The sequence below is a fragment of the Indicator indicator genome, chromosome Z (genome assembly GCF_027791375.1).
Source record: "Indicator indicator isolate 239-I01 chromosome Z, UM_Iind_1.1, whole genome shotgun sequence".
NCBI lineage: Eukaryota > Metazoa > Chordata > Aves > Piciformes > Indicatoridae > Indicator > Indicator indicator.
In genome coordinates, this window is record NC_072053.1 from 27,167,232 (window position 1) to 27,191,482 (window position 24,251).

The 24,251-nt window shown below is 40.3% G+C and overlaps 1 protein-coding gene across 2 annotated transcripts in view; it reads right to left on the reverse strand.

Annotated features, from left to right (window-relative positions):
- PLPP1 (phospholipid phosphatase 1) overlaps nt 1-24,251 on the reverse strand; it is a 69,191-nt gene that overhangs the window by 17,581 nt on the left and 27,359 nt on the right. Inside the window, exons 2-3 of one of the 2 annotated variants that reach the window (XM_054398236.1) lie at nt 21,706-21,857; nt 18,618-18,898 (exon numbers count right to left, since the gene is read on the reverse strand). In XM_054398236.1, the coding sequence (XP_054254211.1) occupies nt 18,618-18,898; nt 21,706-21,857 (433 nt within the window). The remainder of the gene's footprint in view (nt 1-18,617; nt 18,899-21,705; nt 21,858-24,251) is intronic. The other variant, XM_054398235.1, reaches the window with a different exon arrangement.

Here is a 24,251-nt window from a genome sequence, read left to right on the forward strand (position 1 = left end):
TTTCAAATTAATATTCAATCAGTATCTAGTGACAATGTAGTGTCACAAAACAGAGTTGGTAAGTGCAAAGTCTTGGTTTGAGGTTGGACTTGATGATCCTTGAGGTTATTTCCAACCTTACTGATTCTGTGATTCTCTCCAAAATGGCAGAATCTGACATCCAAAGAGGAACTTTCCAGAGAACAATACTTACCTCAGATCACATCTGGTGTGAGGAACAAGGCTGCATTTTAACAGGGGAAAACAAAAGCTTTACTTATTTCCACTTGGGAAACAATTACTACACAGTTAGAAGAATGCCTTAAGTAGCGAATGAAATTAGTTTGAGGTCTCAATTGAGGTCTAAAGTATACTCTCAGGTTCCAATGCATCGCTGGACATCTCAAAAAGGTCTTAGAACAAGGTCATTTAAGGGCTGTTTAGCTTGCCTGAAACTTAATTTTGCCACAAATTTCACATGTTTTATGACAAAGACAAATGTAGAGACACTATACTTTCTTAAAAGGTTGCCAGAAGACTGATTATAATTAATCATCACAGTTTGCTACTGTAAGTCTACACTTTTGAAGAATACCTGGAAAAATAAAGTACAGACAATTCCAACATGAAATAGTTTTAGCCTGGATTTCTAACCCCACATAAATAAGGCTAAGCCAGATTGCCTTCAAGGACGTGACACTGACATTTCATTCTTTTATATTCCTTTCCATGCACAAAGGCAACTAAGCCTAGGAAGTAGAGCCTACCTGACAGAAGGTATAATGTCTTCAATTACTCAAAAAATGGCATAACACACAGGAAATAAAAAGATCATTTGTCTTACACTGCCATTTGCAAGCACGCTCATGCTTTGAATAGGAAGTTCTGCTTGGCAGTAAAGTACATTATGTCGTATGTGAATTACTGAGCACTGAAGCTCAGTAAACAAGCCTGAAGTCTTGTCTCCATATAATGTCTTTGTAAGGATACCTGACTGCACAAGCACATCTAGGCAAAGTCCAAGAGTTTGACAAGGAAATTAACAGCCTTAGTGAAACCCAAGGATAGGAAACAGCTAAACATGTACGGCACAGTGGAGAATTTGAACTGTTAGAAATAATGGCAGAAAGGCATAACCCTGAAGAAAGCACATCTTGTGGTGCCAGATAAACCCGGCAGAGGCCAAATGACATGGAATGATCCCTTAGAGAAGAACAGGAGTCTGAATGGAGTAAAACAGAGAACCTCACACACTTGACAAATATTTCTAGAATTTCAGCACCACAAAGACATGGTTTAAATAAAGTGTTAGTCCTGTGCTCAGGCTAAAGCACCATATCCTTCAAAGTCAATTTTCTCTGCAGTTAGAAATCAACATGTTTTCACAGCACTGTTTTCTCAACTGCTGGACTTGAGAAAGCATAAGCACAACTTTCAAAATCAGAGGGGGCTGCAAGGTTTGAGAACTCTGAAATTGCTTCCACGGTTATTGCGGAAAAAAAAAGTTTAATGAAATGTACAAGCAGTTAATCTATTTTAACAATATCAGCAACTGCTCAGAAATTAATTTTCAAGACAATATTCCAATTTCTCTGCTTTCTTCCTCCTCTGACAGTTAAACCCACACGTTAAGTACAAAAGAAGAAACAAAAAAAGCTCCTGCCAGAGTTTTTTCAAATTTAGTCATACTCCTCTGGACAATTTTACTGACACAGGTGGTTCAACATGCTAATAGTAAGCATCATGCACAATTCCCTAATCGTGTTTGGGGCGAGCAGATCCACTCACATCTACTTTAGGCAGTGGAACGTAATGAGAAAACTCTGCCAACTCTAAGACTTAATACACGCCAGACTACACCCATTCTTTCACAGCTAGTTATGTGTTTTTCCTTCCACATACCATCTTAGAGCATGCTTCTCTTGCACAAAAGAAAGTGCCTGTGCTTCCTACTGATATAAAACAGATCTAGAAGGTTCTAGGAAAAAACAGGCAGTCTTTTTCTAATTTCTAACTCCCTTCCCCTCCACATCCTTTTGAAACAAGCCCAGCACACAGTACACACTAAGTGGACTTCATAGATTTAAAGAGTGGTTTGGATTGGAAGGGACCTTGAAAATCATCTAGTTCCAACCCTGCCACCATGGGCAGGGACACCACTAGCTCAGATTGCTCATGGCCTTATCCAATCTGTTCCTGAACACATCCAGGGAATGGGCATCCACAACTTCCCTGGGCAACCTGTTCCAGTTTCTCACCACCCTCACTGTAAAGAATTTCTTCCTAATATCTAGTCTAAATACCCTCCTCAAGCTCCAATCTATTTACTCTCATCCTGTCTGGTCCCTTCCCAGCTTTCTTGTAGGTCCCCTTCAGGTGCTGGAAGGCTGCTATAAAGTTTCTTTTCTCCAGGCTGAACAGCCCCAACTCTCAAAGCCCATCCACACCGGGAGGCGCTCCCGCCTTCATGATCACCTCCAGCCCTCACCTCTGGACCTGCTCCAGCAGTTGACTGTCCTTCTTGTGCCAGGGGCACCAGAAATGAATGCCATACTGCAGGTGGGGGTCTGACAAGAGCAGAATAGAGGGAAATAATCACCTCCCTTGTCCTGCTGGTTTTGATGCAGGCCAGGACATGGTTGACCTTCTGTGCAAGTGCACATTGCTGGCTCGTGCTGATTTTTTTTATCAGCTGACACCCCCAGCTCCTTCTCATTGAGACTGCTTGAGCAACTCCTTACTCAGCCTCTATTTGTTCTTCGTTTGCCCTGACCCAGATGCCTTGCACCTGACCTTGTTGAACTTCATGAGGCTGGCTTGGGCCCACCTTTGAAGCCTGTCCAAGTCCCTCTGAATGGCATCCCTTCCATCCAGTGTGTCAACTACAACACATAGGTTGGTATCATCCATAAACTCTTCCAATTTGGTGACCTAGATGTCATGCAGAACAGTGTCAAATATTTCACCCAAGTCCATGTAGGTGCCATCAGTTGCTCTTCCCTTATCCACTGATGCTGTAACTCCATCATAGAAAGCCACAAAGTTTTTCAGGCATGACTTGCCCTTGGTGAAGCCATGTTGATTACCAACAACCACCTGTTCTTCATTTTCCACACGCCTTAGCAAAGCTTTCAAGAGTATCTGCTCCATGACCTTGCCAGGCACAGAGGTAAGACTGACTGGTCCACAGTCCCTGGGGTCTTCCTTCTTTTCCTCTCTTTGAGGGTGCAGGTTGTGTTCCCCTTTTCCAGTCCTCAGGGACTGCACCAGATTGCCATGACGTTTCAGATATAATGGACAGTGGTTTGGCATGGCAGGATCTCATCAGGCTCCAAGTACCTGTGCACCTCCAGGTTCTTTAGATGGTCTCAAACCTGATCTTTGATTATGGTGGACGGATATTCCTTTTCCCACTCCCTACCTTTGTTTTCTGGGGCTTGAGTGGTGCAGCTGAGGCAAAATAGTCATTGAGCACCTCATCCTTCTCCATATTGCTCATGATCAGATCTCCATTTTCCTCTTTGGAGAGACCCCACACCTTCCCTAGCTTTCTTTTTGTCACTGCTGTCCCTGAAGAAATTCTTATTCCCTTTCATGACCCCTAGCCAACTTTAATTCTATCTGCACTCTCAATTTCCTAACCTGATCCCTAGAGCTCAGACAACTTTTGTAGTCCACTCACATGGCCCACTCTTGCTTCCATTATTTATAGACTCCTTTTTTATCCAAGTAAGTCCATGAGCACATTGTTCATTCATGCCAGCCTCCTGGCACTCATCTCCCTTCTTCCTTCTTGGGATATACTGCTCCTGGGCTGGTAGGAGATGGTTCTTGTTTACTGACCAGTTTTTTTGGGCCCCTATTCCCCACAGGGTTTTATCCCATGACACTCTGCCAAGCAGAACCCTGAAGAAGGTGAAGACTGCTCATTTGAAATCCAGAGTAGTGAGCTTCCTTTGCATCCTCTTTGGTGCCTTAAGGACTTTTAACTCTATCATTTCATGGTCATTTCAACTAAGGCTGCCCTTAAGTTTCACATTGATCACCAGCCCTTCCTTGCTGGTGAGGACGAGGTCCAGCTTAGCAACTTTCCTTGAGGGTTCCATGTGGAGGAGGAAATTGTCATCAATGCACTCCAACAACTTCCTAGACTACTGGTGTCCTGCTGTGTTGTCCTTCCAACAGATACCCAGGTGGCTCCCATGAGGACCCAGGCTTATGAATGTGAAGTTGCTCCTATCTGTTTATAGAACTACCTTATCCACTCAGTCTTGTGGGTCAAGTGGCCTCTAGCAGACTATGATGTCACTTTCCCTTGCCTTCCCTTTAATCCTTACCCATAAGCTCTGGCACCATTTCATCTATGCCCAGGTGGAGCTCCATGGAGTCCAGTTGGTCTCTGATGTAAAGGGCAATGCCCTCACTCAATTATGAGCAGTATAAGGCTTTCTTCACTGCTAGGCTGACCAGATTTTCAAGTTTGTGAAAAACTGCTGGGGTAGTTTGTTGGGTTTCTATTCTTTCCTATCTGGGTGGTTGAAGAAACATCTCACAATATATCCAAGTACACATATATCATGTACATTATTTATTTAACCAGAAGTATTACATACTAACCATCTAACTGGGCAACCAGTTAGCTAGTTAGCTAGCTATTCTGCATCTGTCAACAGCACTTTGTATCAGCAACTTCTAGAGGAGTAAGATAATGTACAAGAAAAAAAAATATCAGCACCTACTGTTTTTCCCTTTTCAAATGAGTAGCAGTCAACTTGCACCTTGAACTCCCAAATACTGCAAAGTTTAATCTAGGATGCAAGAAGTCACCAATTCCTGGCACTCATACTGCACACAAACATGCATGGTATGAGCTCCTGATATTACAAAGTCCAATGAACAGCATGTTGCAATGGCATTCCACATGCACACTGCAAACCTACTGCAAATCAAATTATCTTGTCAGTTTTAACTTTATCACTTGATTTAACTCAACACGCAAACAAAAAGTTTAATTTTTTCACTACATGTCAATTTTTTCACTACATGTCTAGTTAGCCTCCTCCAATAATAGAGAGGGGACCCCAGAAAAAAATCAGGACTTTGTTTTCTTCTCTTTCCCATTAATCTCCTCTCAGGAAAAAGTAAAATGGAAAATAGCAACAAGGGGACTCAAACCAACATTTCTAAAGACTAATAGTTTGTTCTCACATGAATCAGATTATAGGCTTCTGTTCCATTAACCATGTCTGCATAAATTATCTATGTAGTACTGCTCTGACTCACAGGACTGCTACTATTTTACATAAAGGAGGTAAGAACAAAAAGGATAATCCTGTTAAAGCAGGGGTTTGATAATTATCCCTTCTTTAAGGAACCACTTTGGGCATGAAGCACTCAGCAAGCATGCAGAACCTCTCCCCCAAAAGATTTTTGTAAACTTTGAGGAAGAAAAAGAGAAGGGAGACTGCAAGAGAACCTTCAGCATTAAGGAGCTTACAGTTCCTATGGTTCTGTTTGAGCAATACACAGTTATATGCATGTTCAAAGCTGTATCTTAATAGACTTTTCCTTTCTTTTATCTTGGACATAAGCTTTGTAAATCAGTGAAATTCTGCCAAGAATGAGAGGTTACATCTATCTGTTTTATTAGCCAAATAATTTTCGGCCAGCTGAATACAAGTTCCAAATTTTTATTTCTAATAAACTTAAGCTTATCATACTTCTGATATCACAGACAGACTGCGAGTTCAGCTTTTTCCAAAAGCTGTTAAAGGGTAAAAAGCTTTATTTCAGTTATGAGAATGAATGCTACCCATCACCAGTGAGGAAGGCCAACTCACATTAGAGCAAAGGAGATGCAAGACCAGAAACACAATCCAGGTTGCAGAACTGCATCTCAATTGATTACACCATGTTCACCTTTCATAATCGATCCTCTCTTCTACCAGTTCATTTCTATTGCAAAATCACCTCCTCTTTATGCTTCTAGATCAAACACAGTTCCATTTAATCATCTATCATAGCACAGAAGCTTCTAAAGTTTAAATATTTTAAGACTATTAACTACCATACTTCAGCTTTTTTCCTTCCATGTAAAATTAAGTTTAGGTGTCCTGACTAAGCTTCAATGAGGAGAAGTGGTGAATATTTTCATCAGGACTGAAAGTTTTGGCAAATCAGCCATGTTATATACTATCAGTAATGACAGATGGGTGAGAAGCAGTGTTTCAGGAAAAAGCTGCACCAATTGAAAAAGAGCACATATGTGACCATCCATTCATCCCTTTCCAGTGCTTTGGTATTCAAACTCCTTGAGATTGTTTTGCATAGATATTTTCAGAAGTGAAGATTACTAAAATTAGCCTCTGATGAAAACCCCTGAACATATAGAAGTATCAGTATTACAGGGCACTTCCAAGGTTAAAAGCTCTGAAAGATAAATATTCAGAATGCTATGCACATCATCATAGTATGCCCCTAGCAAACACATGGTTTGTAGCAGCTTTAGAGAAATTTGATTCATGATGGTCCTAGAAACTGCCAAACTAGATAATTCATGTAATTATACTTGAATTATTTAAGTGGTTTTATTTTTAACAAAGCTTTAAAAAGTTTGCGAACAAAACATGCAAAGAAAGTTTCATACAAGCGAAGTTATTTTAATGCAAAGTAATGCTTCAGGATAGAAATAGTACCTTTACTGATAGGGAAGTGGGGGGGACAGGGAGAAGGAGAAGAGGGAGAAACAGGAACAACTGTTTAACAGAAATGGGTTAACTTAATACAAATATCCAGTCTTTTGGTTTAGGTTTAAAAATTCCAAACTGAACCACTGCAAAGACTATCTAATGAAATAAAGGAAAATAAAAGTATTAATTAAAATGGAAGTATGCAGTACCTGAAGTCTGCTTGGTTATTCTTGTTTGGTTGAAGTTTTTTTTGTTTGCTTGGGCTTTTTGGCCATTTGTTTTGGTTTTGGTGGTGGTGGATTTCTATGGGGTTTCGTTTGGTTGGGTTTTTTGTTTGTGTGTTTTTTTGGTTGGTTGTTTTTTTTAAACACAGTTACAGTTTTGAAAGTGTAGATAGAACTGACCCCACAAGAGTTTCAAAAGTCTGGTTGATCTTCAAAACAAAGTTACTCAAGCTTAGCCCTACACCAGCAATCTGGCATGGGTACCTAGCTATTAGGAATTGCTCGGGACTTATTTAACTGCACTGACCCACATACATGAGTACAAGCTGTGAAAGAATTCCAAACAAAGTTGAAATATAATTTCTGGCAAATGATTAGTAAAGGGCACAACTTTGATAACTTATTTCAACACAATTGCCAAACTCAAAATAATGGTCAACCCTAATTTCCTAATAACCTCCTGGAAGATTACATTTTAAATTTGCAATGGCACACTACTCAGAGCTTGTTTTGAATGCAAGTCAGCATGTGAGCTGATACATAACCTAAAGCAAGAAACTGTTTGTTTTCTTTAAACATTTGAGTTGTAATATCAATTTCTACAGTACTAATACAATTATAATTAAGCTTCCTGCATCTCTCTAATCACTAGGTCTTCAATGTTCCTCCACAGCTAGAATTTTGACTTTTCAGGTCCCACTGACATCCATAATCTGTTAAAAAGCAGTATCTGATGAAAATACATAGAAGTCAGTGGCTGCCTTATTTTGATAAACCTGCACTGCTCAGCTGAAACACAATTAAACAGCACACCCAATGAAAAACTGTAGTAAACTCAGCAAGCCTGAGCAGGGAGATTAAGAGCCAGTTAGCGCACACTAAGGAATCTTATACATGGTGGAGGGACACAAAACAAACCAACCAACCTCACACTGTACATGATAGAGTTTAGTATTCTACAAGGACGAATCAGGGCAATAAGTAAGATTGCAGCTCTGGACTTCAGGAGGGCCAACTTTGTCTTCTTCAAAAACCTGCTTCAAGGAATCCCATGGACCAAAACTTTGGAAGGCAGAGGAGTCAAAGAGAGCTGGATAATATTCAAACTTTGCTTCCTCCAAGTTCAAGGCAGGTGCATTCCTTTGATTTAAAAAAAAAAAAAAAAAATCAAGTAGAGGAGGAAAGAGACCTGCATGGATGAAAAAGGAGCTGCTAAAAAAGTCATGTGGGAGAAAGACATGTACACTGTGTGGAAAAAGGAACTGGTTACTTGAGAGAATTATAGGAATGCTGTCAGGGAATGTAGGAACAGAGCAAGGTAGGCCAAAGCCCTCCTAGAATTAAATCGATCAAAGGAAATAAAAGAGAACAAGAAGGGCTTCTTCAAATACATCATTGGCAAAAGGAAGAACAGGGAAAATACAGGCCCACTGCTGAATGAGGTGGAGCACTGGTGAGGTAAGATGCAGAGAAGGCAGAGTTACTGAATGCCTCCTTTGCTTCAGTCTTTAGTGATAGGGCTGCCTCAGGAATCCCAGACTCTAGAAGTAAAAAGGAAAGCCTGATGGAAGGAAGACGGTCCTTTGGTCAGTGGCGATTGAGATCAAGATCATTTGGGCAAATATAACACCCACAAACCCACAGGCCCAAATGGGATGCACCCGTAAGGGCTGAAGGAACTGGCTGGTGTTGCTTTACCACTCTCCCTCATTTTTGAAGGATCATGGAGAACAGAAGAACTGCCTGAGGACTGGAGGAAAGCCAATGTCACTCCATTGTCAAAAAGGGCAAGAAGGAAGATCCAGAAAACAGTAGAACAGTCAGCCTCACCTCCATCTCTGGAAAGGTGATGGAGCAGCTAATTCTGAAGGTCATCTCTAAGTACATGGAAGAAAAGAAAATTATCAGGAGCAGCCATCATGGATTTACCAAAAGGAAAGCATGTCTGACTAATCTGATAGCCTTCTATGATGCTGTGACTGAATGGGTGGAGAGAGGGAGAGCAGTGAATGTTGCCTTCCTCAACCTTAGCAAGAGTTTTGACATTGCTTCCCACAACATCGTTGTGGGCAAGTTCAGGAACTCTGGGTTAGAAGAGCAGACAATGAGATAGATTGTTGATTGGCTAAATAACGGAGGTCAGAGGGTTGTTATCAATGGTGCAGAGCCCACATGGGAGACCTGTAACTACTGGTGTACCCAGTGGTCAGTACTGGGTCCAGTCTTATTCAACATCTTCATTAACAACCTGGATAAGAGCAGTAGGTTGATATTTTAAGACACAGGAAGACTCCTTAAATGAGAGCTCCACAAGCAAGCTTCGATGTAAAAGTTATTGAACGAAAGGGGTTAGAAAACTAAAGCATGCATTGACCCTTCTCATTTAACTGACCACAAGCCCCTCACCATTATCTGTCAACAGGCTAACCAGGGAGGTCCCAGTTGGCTGGAGGCTGGGTGGCCATGTCAATCTGCTAGAGGGTAGGGAGGCTTTGCAGCCCGACCTAGACAGGTTAGACCAATGGGTCAAGGCTAACTGTATGAAGTTTAAACGAGGCCAAGTGCCAGGTCCTTCACCTGGGCCCCAACAACCCCATGGTAAGCTTCAGACTTGGGGATGTGTGGCTGGAAAACTGTGACTCAAAGAGGGACCTGGGGGTATTTGGGTTATTGGTTGACAGTTGATTAAATATGAGTCTGCAGTGTGCCCAGGTGGCCACAAAAGTCAGTGGCATCCTGGCTTGTATTAGAAACATGGTGGCCAGCAGGAACAGGGAGGTGATCATGCCCCTGTACTCAGCACTGGTGAGGCCACACCTCAAGTACTGTGTTCACTTCTGGGCCTCTCACTGCAAGAAGCAGATAGCCTACAAGGAGCATCTGAGGGAGCTGGGGTTGTTCACTCTGGAGAAGAGGAGGCTGAGAGGAGACTTCATCACTCCCTACAAGTACCTGAAGGGAGGTTAGAGCGAGGAGGGGGCCAGCCTCTTCTCAGACTAGAGGAAATGGTTTCAAGCTGCACCAGGGGAGGTTCAGGCTGGATGCTAGGAAATATTTATTCACAGAGAGGGTTACCAAACATTGGAACGGTCTGCCCAGGGTAATGGTGGAGTCGCCATCTCTGAAGGAGTTTAAGCAGTATGTGGACCTGGCACTTAGGGACATGGTTTAGGATTGACCCTAAACTAGATCAAAGGGTTGATTGGATGATCTTTGAGATGTCTTCCAACCAGGTGTTTTCCGTGATTTTGGGATCCTGTATTCCTGGACATGCATAGAAAGTCCTTAGAGAAGCTCAGCAAGGACAAAACCCACATCCAGAGACAAGGATTCAAGTCTTGGCTGAGGCTAGAAAATACAGAATTACTATGTCTGCCTTTCAGGCTTTGCAAGTAATTTTTGTTCACAAAAGGGAGCAGGGAACAACCCCAAGATTGGGGACTTGGCATCTCTAACACTGCAGCACAGGTCAAAATTTCTAGAGAATGGAAGCATATGAACTCAGACTCCTTATATCTAAAAAGGCTGCCTCAAAAACCTGCTGGAAGGGCAACATGGCAAAATGTAAGCAACTCAACAGGTTTCTTTTCTGACACTGCTGTTGGACAGGCCTAACAGGAAAAGTGTTCTTTTTTAATCTGTTTGTTACTCAGGATCAAAGATGAACTAACTGGAAATGTAGCAACAGCCTTGATTGCAGTTGCCATGAGATGGTGTGATTCAGGGACAACATTTCTAGAGCACAAAAACATTCCATCCCTTTGTGAAAGAAAACAAGCAGGAGTAACAAGAGGCCATCTTGATTCAGTGAGAAATACCTGACTAAGTTTAGATACAAAAAGAATACGAAGGGGTAGAAGTGGACTGCCTATCAAGGACAAGTACTGAAGCATCACCTAAGCACACAAGGAATTAGGAAGGCAAGGTTTGAGCTAGTGAGGGATACAAAGAGCAATAGGAAGGTGTTCAACTGGTAGGTCAGCAGGAAAACGAAGACAAGCATGAGCTACGTTGTGACAAAGGGACTAGGAAAGCTAAAGGTAGACTTGGTAACTTTGCATCAGGTTTTGGAGTCTTTTCAGCCTCCCAGGTCTTCATGCCGGTAGTAAAGGTTTAAGAAGAGAAACACTAAGTCAAGGAAGATCTGATCACGATTACTTAAAGCTGGACTTGTAAGTCCATGAGACTGCATGGCTTGAATGTTGTGGTGCTGAAGAAGGTGTACAACACTATCAACAAGGTTGTTTAGTTATCTTTAAGAAGCCATGCTAAGGAGGTAGGCGGTCCCCCAACAGTTAGAAAAATGGAAAGGAGAATAGTAAGAATAGATTTTTCCAACAGGTTGTGGAAAGTCCACCTCCAAAGCTCCTGAACAAAGGAGGATGCACAGAGTTTGGTCAAAGCTTCACAGCTTCCTCCCACTTTAAACTGGAGGTTGGACTAAGGACCTCCAGAAGTTCCCCCTACACACAAAGGCTTCCCAAGCACCCAGTCACGTACAAGACATTTAAGACATTCTTGCTTGACACTGTAACAAGGTCTCCACAGTCTTTAAAATGATGTGGACATTAAGGATACTGGGTGTGGGGGGAGAAAATCCATTCAAAGGTAAGAAAAGGTTCAATGTAAGTTTCAGAAGACAAAAATTCAGAGTTTTATAAGGTAGCCCTAAAGTACACTCAAAAGGGTAGAAAACACCAGCATTTAAAGGAAGCCAGCATATTTATTTTCTGAATACGAAATACAAAAACGTTAATACCTTTTCTAGTGACATTTTAGAAACTTTTTTTTTAATAGTTTTCACAGTCATCTGCAGGTAATAACACATCTTGAAACTACAAAGAATAACCTCATAACCCAACTGCCAGGTATTTGAGCTGCTTCTTTAAAACTTTAATCCACTAATTGATTGGTCCCAATTACTTTCTGTTTCAGAGACCTTTTTTGACCACTAGGGCCCAACAAACAAATCAGTTACACTGGACTTGTGAGAAGAGGTACACAAAAATAAAACCCCTTCTGCTTTCAGAAGTATTAGCAACAGCTGAATTTCACATTCTTTACTGAGTACTAATACTACAAACCTGCCTTGTTTCCCCTACATTATGACTGGAGGAAGTGATTCTAGAACTATAAAGTTTTAAAAAATATGCTTTAAAGTTTTGAAGTGACCAGTGGTCACTACAACTTATTTCCATCCCAATATATTATTGTCCCTGCTAAATTAATCAGTAGACACTGAATAATACGGCATACTTCATGCTACAATATTTAATATTTTATGGAGAAAATGTAAGTTTAAATAGACTCAGTATAGCTGACCTTTAAAACAAGGCTTCAATGTTCTGTTTGTGTTGCCAAGTTCGTAACTATATCTATATATATCTAGATAGATAGATAGATGAAAGCAACAGCACAATACTAAATTAAGTTCTAAATATAATGTAAGCCATGTATGGCACCTGCTACACTGTTTGAGGATTAAAAAAGACTCTCATTCAAATGTTCTTTTGAGTACACAACTCTTCAATACCAGAAGCTTGGTTTGTAGTAGTTCTTTTGTTATTTTGGAGGAGTTTTTAGTCACATTTGGGCAGGGATTTGTTTTGTTTTGTTTGGTGAAGGTTTGGGGTTCCTTTGATTGTTTTTAAATTTTCACCTGCTTGTAGGAAGAAATTTATTAAACTGGAGAGAGAAGTCTACCACCATTACCAAGTCCCCATCCTCAGAAATATAGATCAAACCTTTAAGCTATGTCTACTATCTTAGAGACTAAAAGATATTTGTTCTTCACTTCAAAAGACACTCCCAAATATACAGAGTAAAGACTGACCCTTTCTGTCATTTCTCACAGAGTATTCAAGACTTATCCCACAATTCACATAATACAGAAAAAGAGACGTTCATGTTCCACACTGTTACTCTATTACACATTCAAGCTTCATTGTTTACACATTTCAGACAGACCAACAACAACTACAACAAATACATTCACCAGATCATCAGTAAAATATTAATTCACAGATCCTGCTGCTGAACTTCCAGGGTTTCTATCAATGCTTTTGGATGCAAGAAGGCTAACACACGTTTCCACAACATCTGCCAGAGACTGGCTAGAGTGTATAGATTTGGCTACCAATAAGGAGTGGAGAAGTTCTTATCTGCCCTTTCAGTGTCCTCTCTGCCCACTTCTCTGTGGAATTTCAGTCATCTTGCCAACTTACTCAAATTCATGCAAAGATAAGCAGTAGTAAGCCAAAAGAGAATGCAGAACTGAAAAAGAATGGAGCTGCAAAAGCTGAAGATACTAGATATTAGTAAAGACTGCTCACTCACATCCCTGCTTGATCAGGGTTACAACCTAGCACACCTACCTATTTTACTGAGCCGTAGTTGGCTTATTTGAAAAAGGAAACAGCTGTTTGGCAAGTCATTCTCTTTATTGGTGCTAAATAAAGTACCTCAAAGGCCATCCAGCGGTATTAAAGTACACACTGGTGTTCTAGATGTGACATGACTAATTGCTAGCACCTGTGACAGGAGGGCTCCTTGGCTTTTATCTCCATTCACAGACACTAGTGTTGGTCCTTGCATATCAAATTTACTTTTCCAAAACATTACAGAAATTACACAATAGTGCAACTACATTTTAGAAATACGTATCTTAGTCAACTGTGATATTTTCTTTAAGGAGAACTTTGTGGGTTTGTTACCCAAAAGAAAATAATCTTCACAGGTCAAGCATCTTTACTGAGTTAACTCAGTATTTATTTAAATGTAATATTATAAAGCCCAACAAACAACTAGTTGGCATCAAACCTAGCAATGCCTTCACAACAGCTTGAGAATGCAGTTCTGTACAAGTCAATCACCCTCAGAAAACTGCTGTGAAGTAGCTCATGCAAAGCTTCTGTGTCTAACTTAAATGCCAAAGACTGCCTGAAAAAGAAGTTGACTTACAAAAGGACACAATAAAATACTGTTTCTAATGCTTTAATATTAACTAGTGGTTTCCATGCATATTTTGGAGATCTGGAAGTGTTACACAGTTCCAAGTAATGTATGCCAACTCTTTCAACAAACATGAATGAGATTTACTAAGCACACAACTATGACTGTGATCCTCAGCTTAGTTTAATCACCAGTAGTACTCAAAGTGCAAATACAATATAAAAGTTGTCAAGGGGAACCTAAGCTATTTAACACTGAACAGGACTCTTTTCAGCATGACACAGAGCAAACAAGATACTTAAGTCAACACAAATTAGCTTATCAAGACCAAGTTATAAAATAAATCTTACTGAAAATAACCCAAACCCACAGGCACTTTACTCATGTAGATGACCAAGCCTAAGTCCATTGGTTTATATACAAGACAAAGCTTACATGTATTTTAATACTACAGTTACTGATGAATAATGAAGACTATTACCATTCCCCCATACCTTCAAGTTATAACACAGTAGACAAATGCAAAGCATTGCAAACATTTCAGTAAAATAGTATTGGAATAAAATATTCAGCAATGCTTGCCAAAAATACTCAGCCTCTAGCCATAACCTACAGGCTCCCAGAAACACAGGTGGTTGTTCTTGAAGTTTGTTCAAATGGTCTCTTGAACCCACTTAAAAGCTTACACATCCCAACACTACAAATAGTTCCACAGTTCACTTCATCTTCCTAATCTTCATGTAAGAATTAACTGAAATGAGAAACTATTCCTCATGTTTCACCTTCCAGTTTAACTATTAGGAGGAAATGGGAACAACTGGTGGTGAACGGTGCCACATCCAGTTGGCGGCCAGTCATTAGTGGTGTCCCCCCAGGGATCAGTGTTGGGCCCAATCCTGTTCAATATCTTTATTGATGATGTGGATGAAGGAATTGAGTCCATCATCAGTAAGTTTGCAGACGACACCAAGTTAGGAGCAGGTGTTGATCTGTTGGAGGATAGGAGGGCTCTGCAGAGGGACCTGGACAGGCTGGATGGGTGGGCAGAGGCCAACGGGATGAGATTTAACAAGGCTAAGTGCTGAGTTCTACACTTTGGCCACAACAACCCCAAGCAGCACTACAGGCTGGGGACAGAGTGGCTGGAGAGCAGCCAGGCAGAAAGGGACCTGGGGGTGCTGGTTGAGAGTAGGCTGAACATGAGCCAGCAGTGTGCCCAGGTGGCCAGGAAGGCCAATGGCATCCTGGCCTGTATCAGGAATAGTGCAGCCAGCAGGACAAGGGAGGTTATTCTTCCCCTGTACTCAGCACTGCTCAGGCCACACCCTGAGTACTGTGTCCGGTTCTGGGCTCCTCCATTTAAGAGAGATGTTGAGGTACTGGAACGTGTCCAGAGAAGGGCAACAAAGCTGGTGAGGGGCCTGGAACACAAACCCTATGAGGAGAGGCTGAGGGAGCTGGGGGTGTTTAGCCTGGAGAAGAGGAGGCTCAGGGGTGACCTCATTGCTGTCTACAACTACCTGAGGGGAGGTTGTAGACAGGTGGGGGTTGGTCTCTTCTCCCAGGCAACCAGCACCAGAACGAGGGGACACAGTCTTGAGTTGTGCCAGGGGAGGTTTAGGCTGGATGTTAGGAGGAAGCTCTTCATGGAGAGAGTGATTGCCCATTGGAATGGGCTGCCCAGGGAGGCGGTGGAGTTGCCGTCACTGGAGACGTTCAAGAGAAGACTGGATGAGGCACTTAGTGCCATGGGGTAGCTGATTGCTTAGGGCTGGGTGATCAGTTGGACTGGATGATCTTGGAGGTCTCTTCCAACCTGGTTGATTCTGTGATTCTGTGATAACTGTTGATTGCGTGACTTCTGTACCACTTCTAAGGTATCTGTTAGAGACTTCCATTGCACACCTGTCTCTTCAACACACTCACACTATTTCAGACAAAGAGCTATTATCTAGTCATGAATGCTGCATACCAAAACTATTGATTAAGTAGGAAATTATGAGAAGGAATGACAGAACAACAAAAGAGTACAATATGCACAGTGGATTTTTATATTGGAAGCATTATTTCACTGATATGAATTAAGAAATAGTAAACAAATATTAGATTTCTCTTTTTGACTGTATAACCAAGTGTAAATCTCTACAAATATTCAAAACCAACCTTAAGTTCTACTCCTGCACAGAAAAAACATCCTTTTAGAGCATATTATTGTATGCAAGCTGATTGCATTCTTCTTGGTATTTCTCCCTGCGTATTTACGCAAATGAGGGAAGATAGCAATGTCTGCAGTTAATAATTTTGTCCAACTGATCCAGAAATTCACTTCGGGGTTACAGTTTTAGAGTCTACTCACCTCCTCCAATTTACTGTAAAACCCACTGCAAACTCATCTGTGGCTTATCCATCTGTACAGGACAATGACCCACTTTAACCTACACTTCCTTTTACTGCTCCCTAACTTGCTTTTGTTTACAGCTTCCTGTGCATATAAAATGCTCTGCTAGCAGAGGCACCATAGGTGAGCTCACACTAAAGTCACTACTTGAAGACAAGCTTTGACCAAAAAAGGAGAGCTTTCTTGCATTGTCTTTTAGAGAGCAATAGGAAGAACAGAAATTACAGGAACAAAACAGTACCTGGGAGTACAAACCTAACAGCTCTTTGGCTAAGAGATGACAGAAAAATCTTACTTTAAATATGGAAGTCTGAGTTTTCAAAGCACTAGTTGCACACCAAAGAAAAATAGTAAAGTGCCGTGGTTCCCCAATATTATTCTCATGTAACAAGTCTGTTTCTTAGTTTGAGGATAAACTAACTCTTGTTTTTGCCATCACCCAAACCCAGAATTTTATTTCAAGACCACTTTAGTCATTGCAATCAACTCAGATTTTCTCCTTTTCCTTCTTTACATTTGAGAAGCACTTTTAGGCTCATGCAGAAGTTCAGCTGAACTCAGAGCTATGCCCAAGTTGAATTTTGACCCTACAGTTTCATGCTGGAAACCATATAACTTTGTTTCATAAAGCACCTAAGGATGTGCAGTTTTGTTTGAAGATTCATTCCATTTGAAACTTAAACATGTTGTTTTTATTATTCTGCTATAGTGTGAAAAAGAAGTACCACTTTTAGTGAGTTGAAGCAAAAAAAAGCTTCACACCACAATATAACATACAACAACAACAATTTCCCCCATTTTGTGTTAGAAGTTACCATTTTATCATCTAAATTCTGTGGAGTTAAGTTTCTAGCAATTACTTCTGCTAACTCACCACACTAAAATGTGCAAAGCTGACAAGATAAGACAATTTCTTATCTTGGAGGAGTTAGCATCTCCTTTATTTCAATTATGAAGGTTGTTTTATTATGAGTCAGATCTTTCAAAAGTTGGTAACATTTAAAAGTGTGATGGACATGCTGTTTAGAAATTCTTCATTTTCTACATTTCATTAAAATCCTCCTTTGCTTGCTCTGCCTTTTTCCAAACTGAAGTTGACAGTCATACAGAAAGTGACCATTACAAGAATTCAGAAGTATACCACCTATTTCCTGGAAATAGAGATAAGAGTTATACCTTATTAGGGGATACTCTGACTCTACAAAGCTACTCACAGCAAGGGAAGTCCATCCAACAATTGGTGTTTTGAATAAGCTTGAATAGCTTAGAATGAGTAAACAAAATCTTCCAAGCACCACTATGGGCATTAGTAATAAAATAATAATAAAAATATATATCTATACACATAAATAAATAGAAGCTGTACATGAAGCACACTCCTCTAATCTCACAAAAAACAAATTGTAATTAATCTATTTACTACTTGCATGAAGTTTTGTTCATTTTAGGATATCTGCTATGCTGCCTATCTATTATCATTGTTTTGCTCCTCTGCTACCAACAGCCATTTAAAATACAAACTGTTCCTGGCACCTTTGATCAGCTGCTGTGCATGACTTGGAGCTAGCTGGATCTGGTCTCACACCAAATCAATATGCAACATTTACTTAAACATCACACATTCAGAGTAAAGTTCTAACTAAGCACATACAGGTCTCCTGGAAAAACAGTAAGGAGCTTCTCTAAGGCAAAGATTCCAGGCAGCTCAAGCAACTTAAATACCAGAAACTATTCTGAAACTACTTGAACATTTCCAGGAGTCTTTTGTTCCTAACAGTGACGAAACTCCAATGTGTCAGATGCTTTATTTTTGTTTACCCGTTGCCTTGCTGGAATTGAACTGGCAGAAAAGTACTTCAGGTAAGGAAAAGCTTAATACAGAGAAAAATCAGCACAATGAATCTCTTAGCAGGATGTAAAAGTATGGAAGACTACATCCAAGTTTCATTTGATTTCATTCTAAATCTGAAGTGTTTTCCTTGCCATTCTACATCATTACGTGAAGGCAGATTTCCAACACCCCTCCCCACCAGGATGTGCAAATTTTCGAAACATAAGTAGAAGCCAATCAAAACTGAATGTGTCTCACTTTTTGTAAAAAACAAACAAAACAAACCCAATCCACTAACGCAACAAACCAACAAACATGCACCGCAATTTATGTATATTAATAAAACAGTTTCCAGAAATTAGATAATAAACCCCAGTACCTTGACAGGTCTCAAAGTTCAAAATTCATTACAAGAAATTTATTCTAGAAGAAACACATAAAAAAAAAAAACCCAGACCACAAAACAAAAAACCCAAAAAACCCCAGAGCAGCAGCAATATCAAACTCACTGGCCACAGTTAAGAAGCAGGTTAGTCAAGACTCACCTTCCCTCATTGATTTTTGCTTTGTCCCCTTGACAAGAGAAGTTCTCAATGTAACCCAGGCTGCAGTTGATTCGTGCCCAGTCAGGCTGGCACACAGCAAGGAAGTGAGGACGCAGTCTACCTATGGAGTACTTGGCAATGTCTGTCAAGGACTGGCTAGCAGCTGCTCCAAAAATGAAGGTCCCGATGGCTTTGTAAATAGTGGCTATGTAGTTATTTCTGACAAACGAATTTGAGTGCAAATGATTATAAAAGACAGAAAGAGTCTCTCCTAGGATTATCTGAAAGAGAAATAAGGATGATTGTTATAGAAAGATAATTGCTTAAAAAGAAAGATGTTACTTTACTGTTAATACTCAGACATGTAGTTTCAGAAATTAATTTTTAATAAACACTAAGCTGCAAATTAAAATTTTCCAGGAGTCAACAGTAACCATGCCCATAAATGAAACTTTCAGGTAGAAGAAAAAAAAATATTTTGCCTTACTCTGCTCCATGTTGAGCTTTTTAATGTTACAGATTTTCATAGTAATTTTTTAAAACCACAACCTTCTCTGAGCAACATTTATCAGTATTGCTAGGTATGGCCCTAAATAAAAACATTTTCTCCAGTATTACATTTTATTCTACATCGACTATTCTTCAACTGTGCATCAAGTGATGGCTCCATTTGTAACTTCAGAGTGACAAGTCAAAGATTCCAGCAAAGCAGACCTTTGGTAAATGAAGCTGCTATTAGACACTCAGACACCTGGGCAATTATAAAGGCAAACGGACAATTCCTTCAGATGCATTACACTAAAGTTTTACACCTTGCACCATACCAAAACATGGATTGAAGCAGAGAAACACCCAGAGCAGACTAAAGCTGAAATGTTTTCAGTAAAGCAGATGCTGGTGAGCTCATATACAGAATCTACCTATCCTAGAGAGCAATGAACATAATTGAGCAGAAATATCACAGCTGTGACTGGAAAATAATTAATATCCTTTCAAAGAATACTGCTGCAAAACCTGGAAGATTGTCACTTACTAGACTGTCAGTGCAGCTACCTGACTGGACAGAGATATCAAAGAATACTCACCTTTATTAACCTCACAACACTGGATACCAACACTTGCTTTTACCATCTGACTTGAAGGCAATTTTGCCAGAAAGCCTGATTTCTCAACTAAAATATGGTCCCTGGTGTTACAAAGGTACCTTTATTAGTTAAATGTTCATACAGCCTCACAAGGAGATTGGACAAAATCAAAGCAAATGCATACATTAAATTACTATATTCACTGAAGACCTTTCTGACTCAAGAAGCTGCAAATGGCTGGTAGCAAAGTCCTGAAGGCAAAACATCAATCTTTGCTTATTCTATTCTTCTGCTCTTCTATACTCAGCACTGCTAGAAACGAGATGATATTAGCAAGCTACATGGACTTCAGTTTTGACCAAGTACTAGTACTCTGAATAGCAAAAGTACTAACCTGATTTAAAAAAAAAAAGCAGTCCTGTTTTAAAAGGCATGCTCTTTTAGCATTAACTACCTGACAGTTAAGAGAACAGACAAAACCCAAAAAAGTTTATTTGATCCAGAAGTATTTCTACGAGTTTTTGAGGCAGTTTTTGCAATAGGAAGAAAACTATGTAAATCACAGGTTGGATTCCTAGCCCCACATTTCTAAAATAATGAAAAAGTAACTCCATCTAAGAACAAACATAAGGTACAAGGTGACTTTTGTTGGAATCTAGACAAAAACCTCATGCAGTCCCTGTGTAAGAAAGAGTTAAACTGCCATAACATCCTTCCTAATTTTAACCCATTACTCCAGAGAAACAGCTGGCCAATACTGGTATTTACATTTAGTTGCTCCTTTTCCAACTTTTATTCCCAAAAATATAGTTGGACAAATATTTACACACTTCATCTTGTTGGGTACGAAAGGTTTAAGTCTGCTTAAAGTGTAGCTCTCATGAGCTTGGATGTCACCCAACACAGATCCATGAGAGGAGTCTGAAGCACTTCTGGACCAGGATCTTGAAGCCCCTGTTGATGTCTGAAGTGCAGTCCCATGAGACTTAGGACACCAAACGGTTAACTGATGATGTCCAGCTCTCCATAGTACCCATGCCCAAGGATATTTCCCCAGCACTGTTATATGGAGCCATTTCACTCAACCTAGCTCAAAGAATGCTGCCAGATTAAAGAATTTCAGCAGCTTTTCCTGGGTCAGACAAGCCACCAGAGGTGGCAAAACCAGGCTAATAGGGGTGCCTCACCTTTTCTTTATAGTAAGATATAACATTAGTTCAGCAGATAGTATACAATTAAATATAAAGGATACAGAGAATTTATATGCTTGTGCCAGTTCAGCTGAGCTAGGAACTTTGGTCAAACTGTCAATTGCAGAGAATCTCTCTAGTTTACTAATCTAGTGTGAAAAGGAGGGAAGTAGAACAGTAGCTCATTTTCAGCCAGGTTAAATGCACTGTGAAAGCAAACCCCAGCACCAACTCAGGCAACAAAGGCCAGTATTTTATCCTGCCCTTCAGGAGAATATCCAGTGGAAAAAAAACATCCATCCACTTTCTTTATTCTAGTTATGCTTTTGGATTGGAAGCTATAGCATTCTTCTTCTGTGAATGAATTTAGGATCTGTTTTTAGACTTCCACAAGCTATCTCTGGCAAATAAAAATGCTGACTTCATAGGTAGTGAAAATTCGTATTCTGAAAGGAGTATCTCCCAAAATAAAAAAGCTTGAGACAGTCATTTAAACATACATTAGTGTTAATTCTTAACTGATATGGTAAGGGAGAAGTTTATCTCTCAGATTACAGAATCAACTCAACATAGTTCTAAAGTATTCTTATCCCATTCTGCAATTCTAGTTGTTTGACATCAGTTAAAGAGAACCTTTCAGTTTCTTTTGCCAGAACACCATTTCTACTACTTTAGCACCTGGTATAAGAATATTGTTTTGAAGTAAGAAACCTTAGAGAACAGTTTCAGAAGTCTGTATTAACAGATTGCCCCTCCCCCCCCTCTTCCCCACCCCCACTGAAATCAAATCCAATGAAGAAAAGTTTAACTTACAACAATTATACTGAAAGGGACAATTATTCCTGCTAACAACTTATAAGAAATGGTGTCCTCTTTGTATGGGTATCGGATGGATTCATCACTACAGAAAACTCCTCTCTGGAAGGGTATACGTCTTGAATTGAGAATTGCAAAAGGCAAGCCAGCTAGCAAAAAGGAATAAAAAATACATTACAAAAGCAACACAAACTGGCGATGATTGTACCCCGCATTGCCAAAGAGAAGCGCATGAAGAGGAATAGGCATGCAGCAAGTTAGAAGGTTATGCACTTCCTTTGGCCAATGACTACTGCCTTGTCTTTGCAGCTCCCAGGAAGGAATGCTGAATGAAGGAGAGCAGGACAGATTCCTCTCACCTTCACGTTTGTGGCACATCAAGTGTGGAAGCATGCCAAAACCACGACTGAGTAAACAGTTCAGTGACAACCACTGAGTTGCTCAATCTGTTGCTACTGCCACTATTCCTTTACATTCCAGTGAGCAACAGTTGCCTCTTTATACCTTCTCTGGACAGCTTTACAAGTTAGAAGAGCATAAACTGCATTTCATGAAGGCAGGAAAGGGGTACTTCTCAGGGAGTGCAAGTGCAGGAGGCGGTTTCAGGAAGATCTGGGAAAAAGGGAAAATTACACATGCATGCAGCCTCTTCACTTTCACACACACTGGGTAAATCCATGGAACAATGTGGTCACTGCACAAGCCCTACAGCTCCAGGGCATGGAGATTTTATTCCCCCCTCTCTTCCACAAAAGTGAAAGCCTTTGGCTCAATTTCAAGTCAGTAGAACAAAAGATTAAGGCACACAATGGCATGTGCTAGTGCACCTCAAGAGACTCAACAACACTAACCAAACCTAGTCATCAGAGCAGCCAAGTTTTAAGAATAGCTAAAAAAAAAAAGCTCAAAATAAGAGAAAAATTATTACAGACTACTAAAATCACATTTTTAAACTCTGATCCTCTATCCTTGACACACAAGTTGCATCCCTGTTTGTGTATAAGGATGAATACCCTCAGAACAAAATGGCTATATGGAGAAAAGAAGTGGGGGTACTACTAAGCATGTTTAGCAAAACAATAAATAATCTTCTTTAATTTAGAGATGTACAGAGATGTATATTAAAGTGCTTAAAACTCCCTGATTTCATCTTCAAAATTCAGCAGTACTGTACATAATGGGCACATCAGTCTAGTGTTACATATCAAAAATGATCTGCAGAGAGACACTCCTAGATCTACCAGTAAGGTACCAGAAGGATAAAAATCAGGCTGCTTCCTTCCTTCCAAAAAAATGTTGCTGTTGTCACAGAATCATCAGGGTTGCAAGGGACCCCTAGTATCATCTAGTTCCAACTCCCCTGCCATGAGCACAGAGCCTCCACTTGATCAAGCTGCCCAGAGCCACATCCAGCCTGACCTTAAAAACATCCAGGGATGACGCTTTTACCACCTCCCAGGGCAACCTGTTCCAGTGTCTCACCACCCTTATGGTGAAGAACTTCTTTCTAGTATCTAGTCTAAATCTACCTGCTTCTGGCTTGGATCCATTCTCCCTAGTCCCTGTCACTACCCAACACCCAAAAAAGTCCCTCACCAGCTTTTCTTGTAGGCCCCCTTCAGATATTGTCTCAGCTCTCAGGATGGCCATGTCAAGGCACTAACCATATCTTCCACATACACAACTACCGCCCAAATAAATGTGTACAAATAGAAGTAAACATGGAAAGAACAGGAGAAGAAAACCCCTAAAGAATAGAAAAAGATATGAATGAAGCAGAGAACTGCTTCAGGAAGAACAGGAAAGAAAACAGAAAAACTAAGTTGCACAGTCAGGGCTTACCAGAACGAAAAAAGTAAGAAAAACGCATAAGATGTTTTTCAACCATATTTGCTCTTTAACTTACATTCAAGAAGTCCTCCAAACTAAGCCTGACTCCCAGGCCCATCACAAATGAGACACTTTTTTCACCAATGATTTGATAGCACTTTCACTCTTTACATCTTAAAGTGACTGCTTCAAGAATGCTTCAGTTTTAAAACAGATACAATGGCTCATAAGATGAAAATTTTAAGTGCCCGCTGTTGAATGACATACAGCTTTGTTCCATGACCAAGCAGTTACAGTACCCATGTACTCCAGCTGAGGTACTGCAAAGAATGAAGTGTCTTCTATATTGTCATAAAATCAGTTGTATGCAAAACTTCCTCTCTGAAGGTGGCTAAAAAAAAAAAAACAAAAACAAAAAAAACACCCCAAACTAAACCACTGTCATTGTGACTAGGCATTGTTTTGAGTTCCACGCCAGCAGAACTACAACTGACCCAGCTCTGGAAGCTGTCCAAGTACACCAACAAAGAAAAGGACAGAAGGATGGGTTAAGAGCCAAGCCAGAGGCTCACCAAAACACTGAACTATTCAGACACCAGCCAGCACAGAGCCCTCGAGCTGGATGCTTCAAAACAGTGCAAAAACTTATCCCTTCCTATCAAAGAAAAACAAAACCAAACCAACAAAAACACCACACCCACAAAAACCACCAA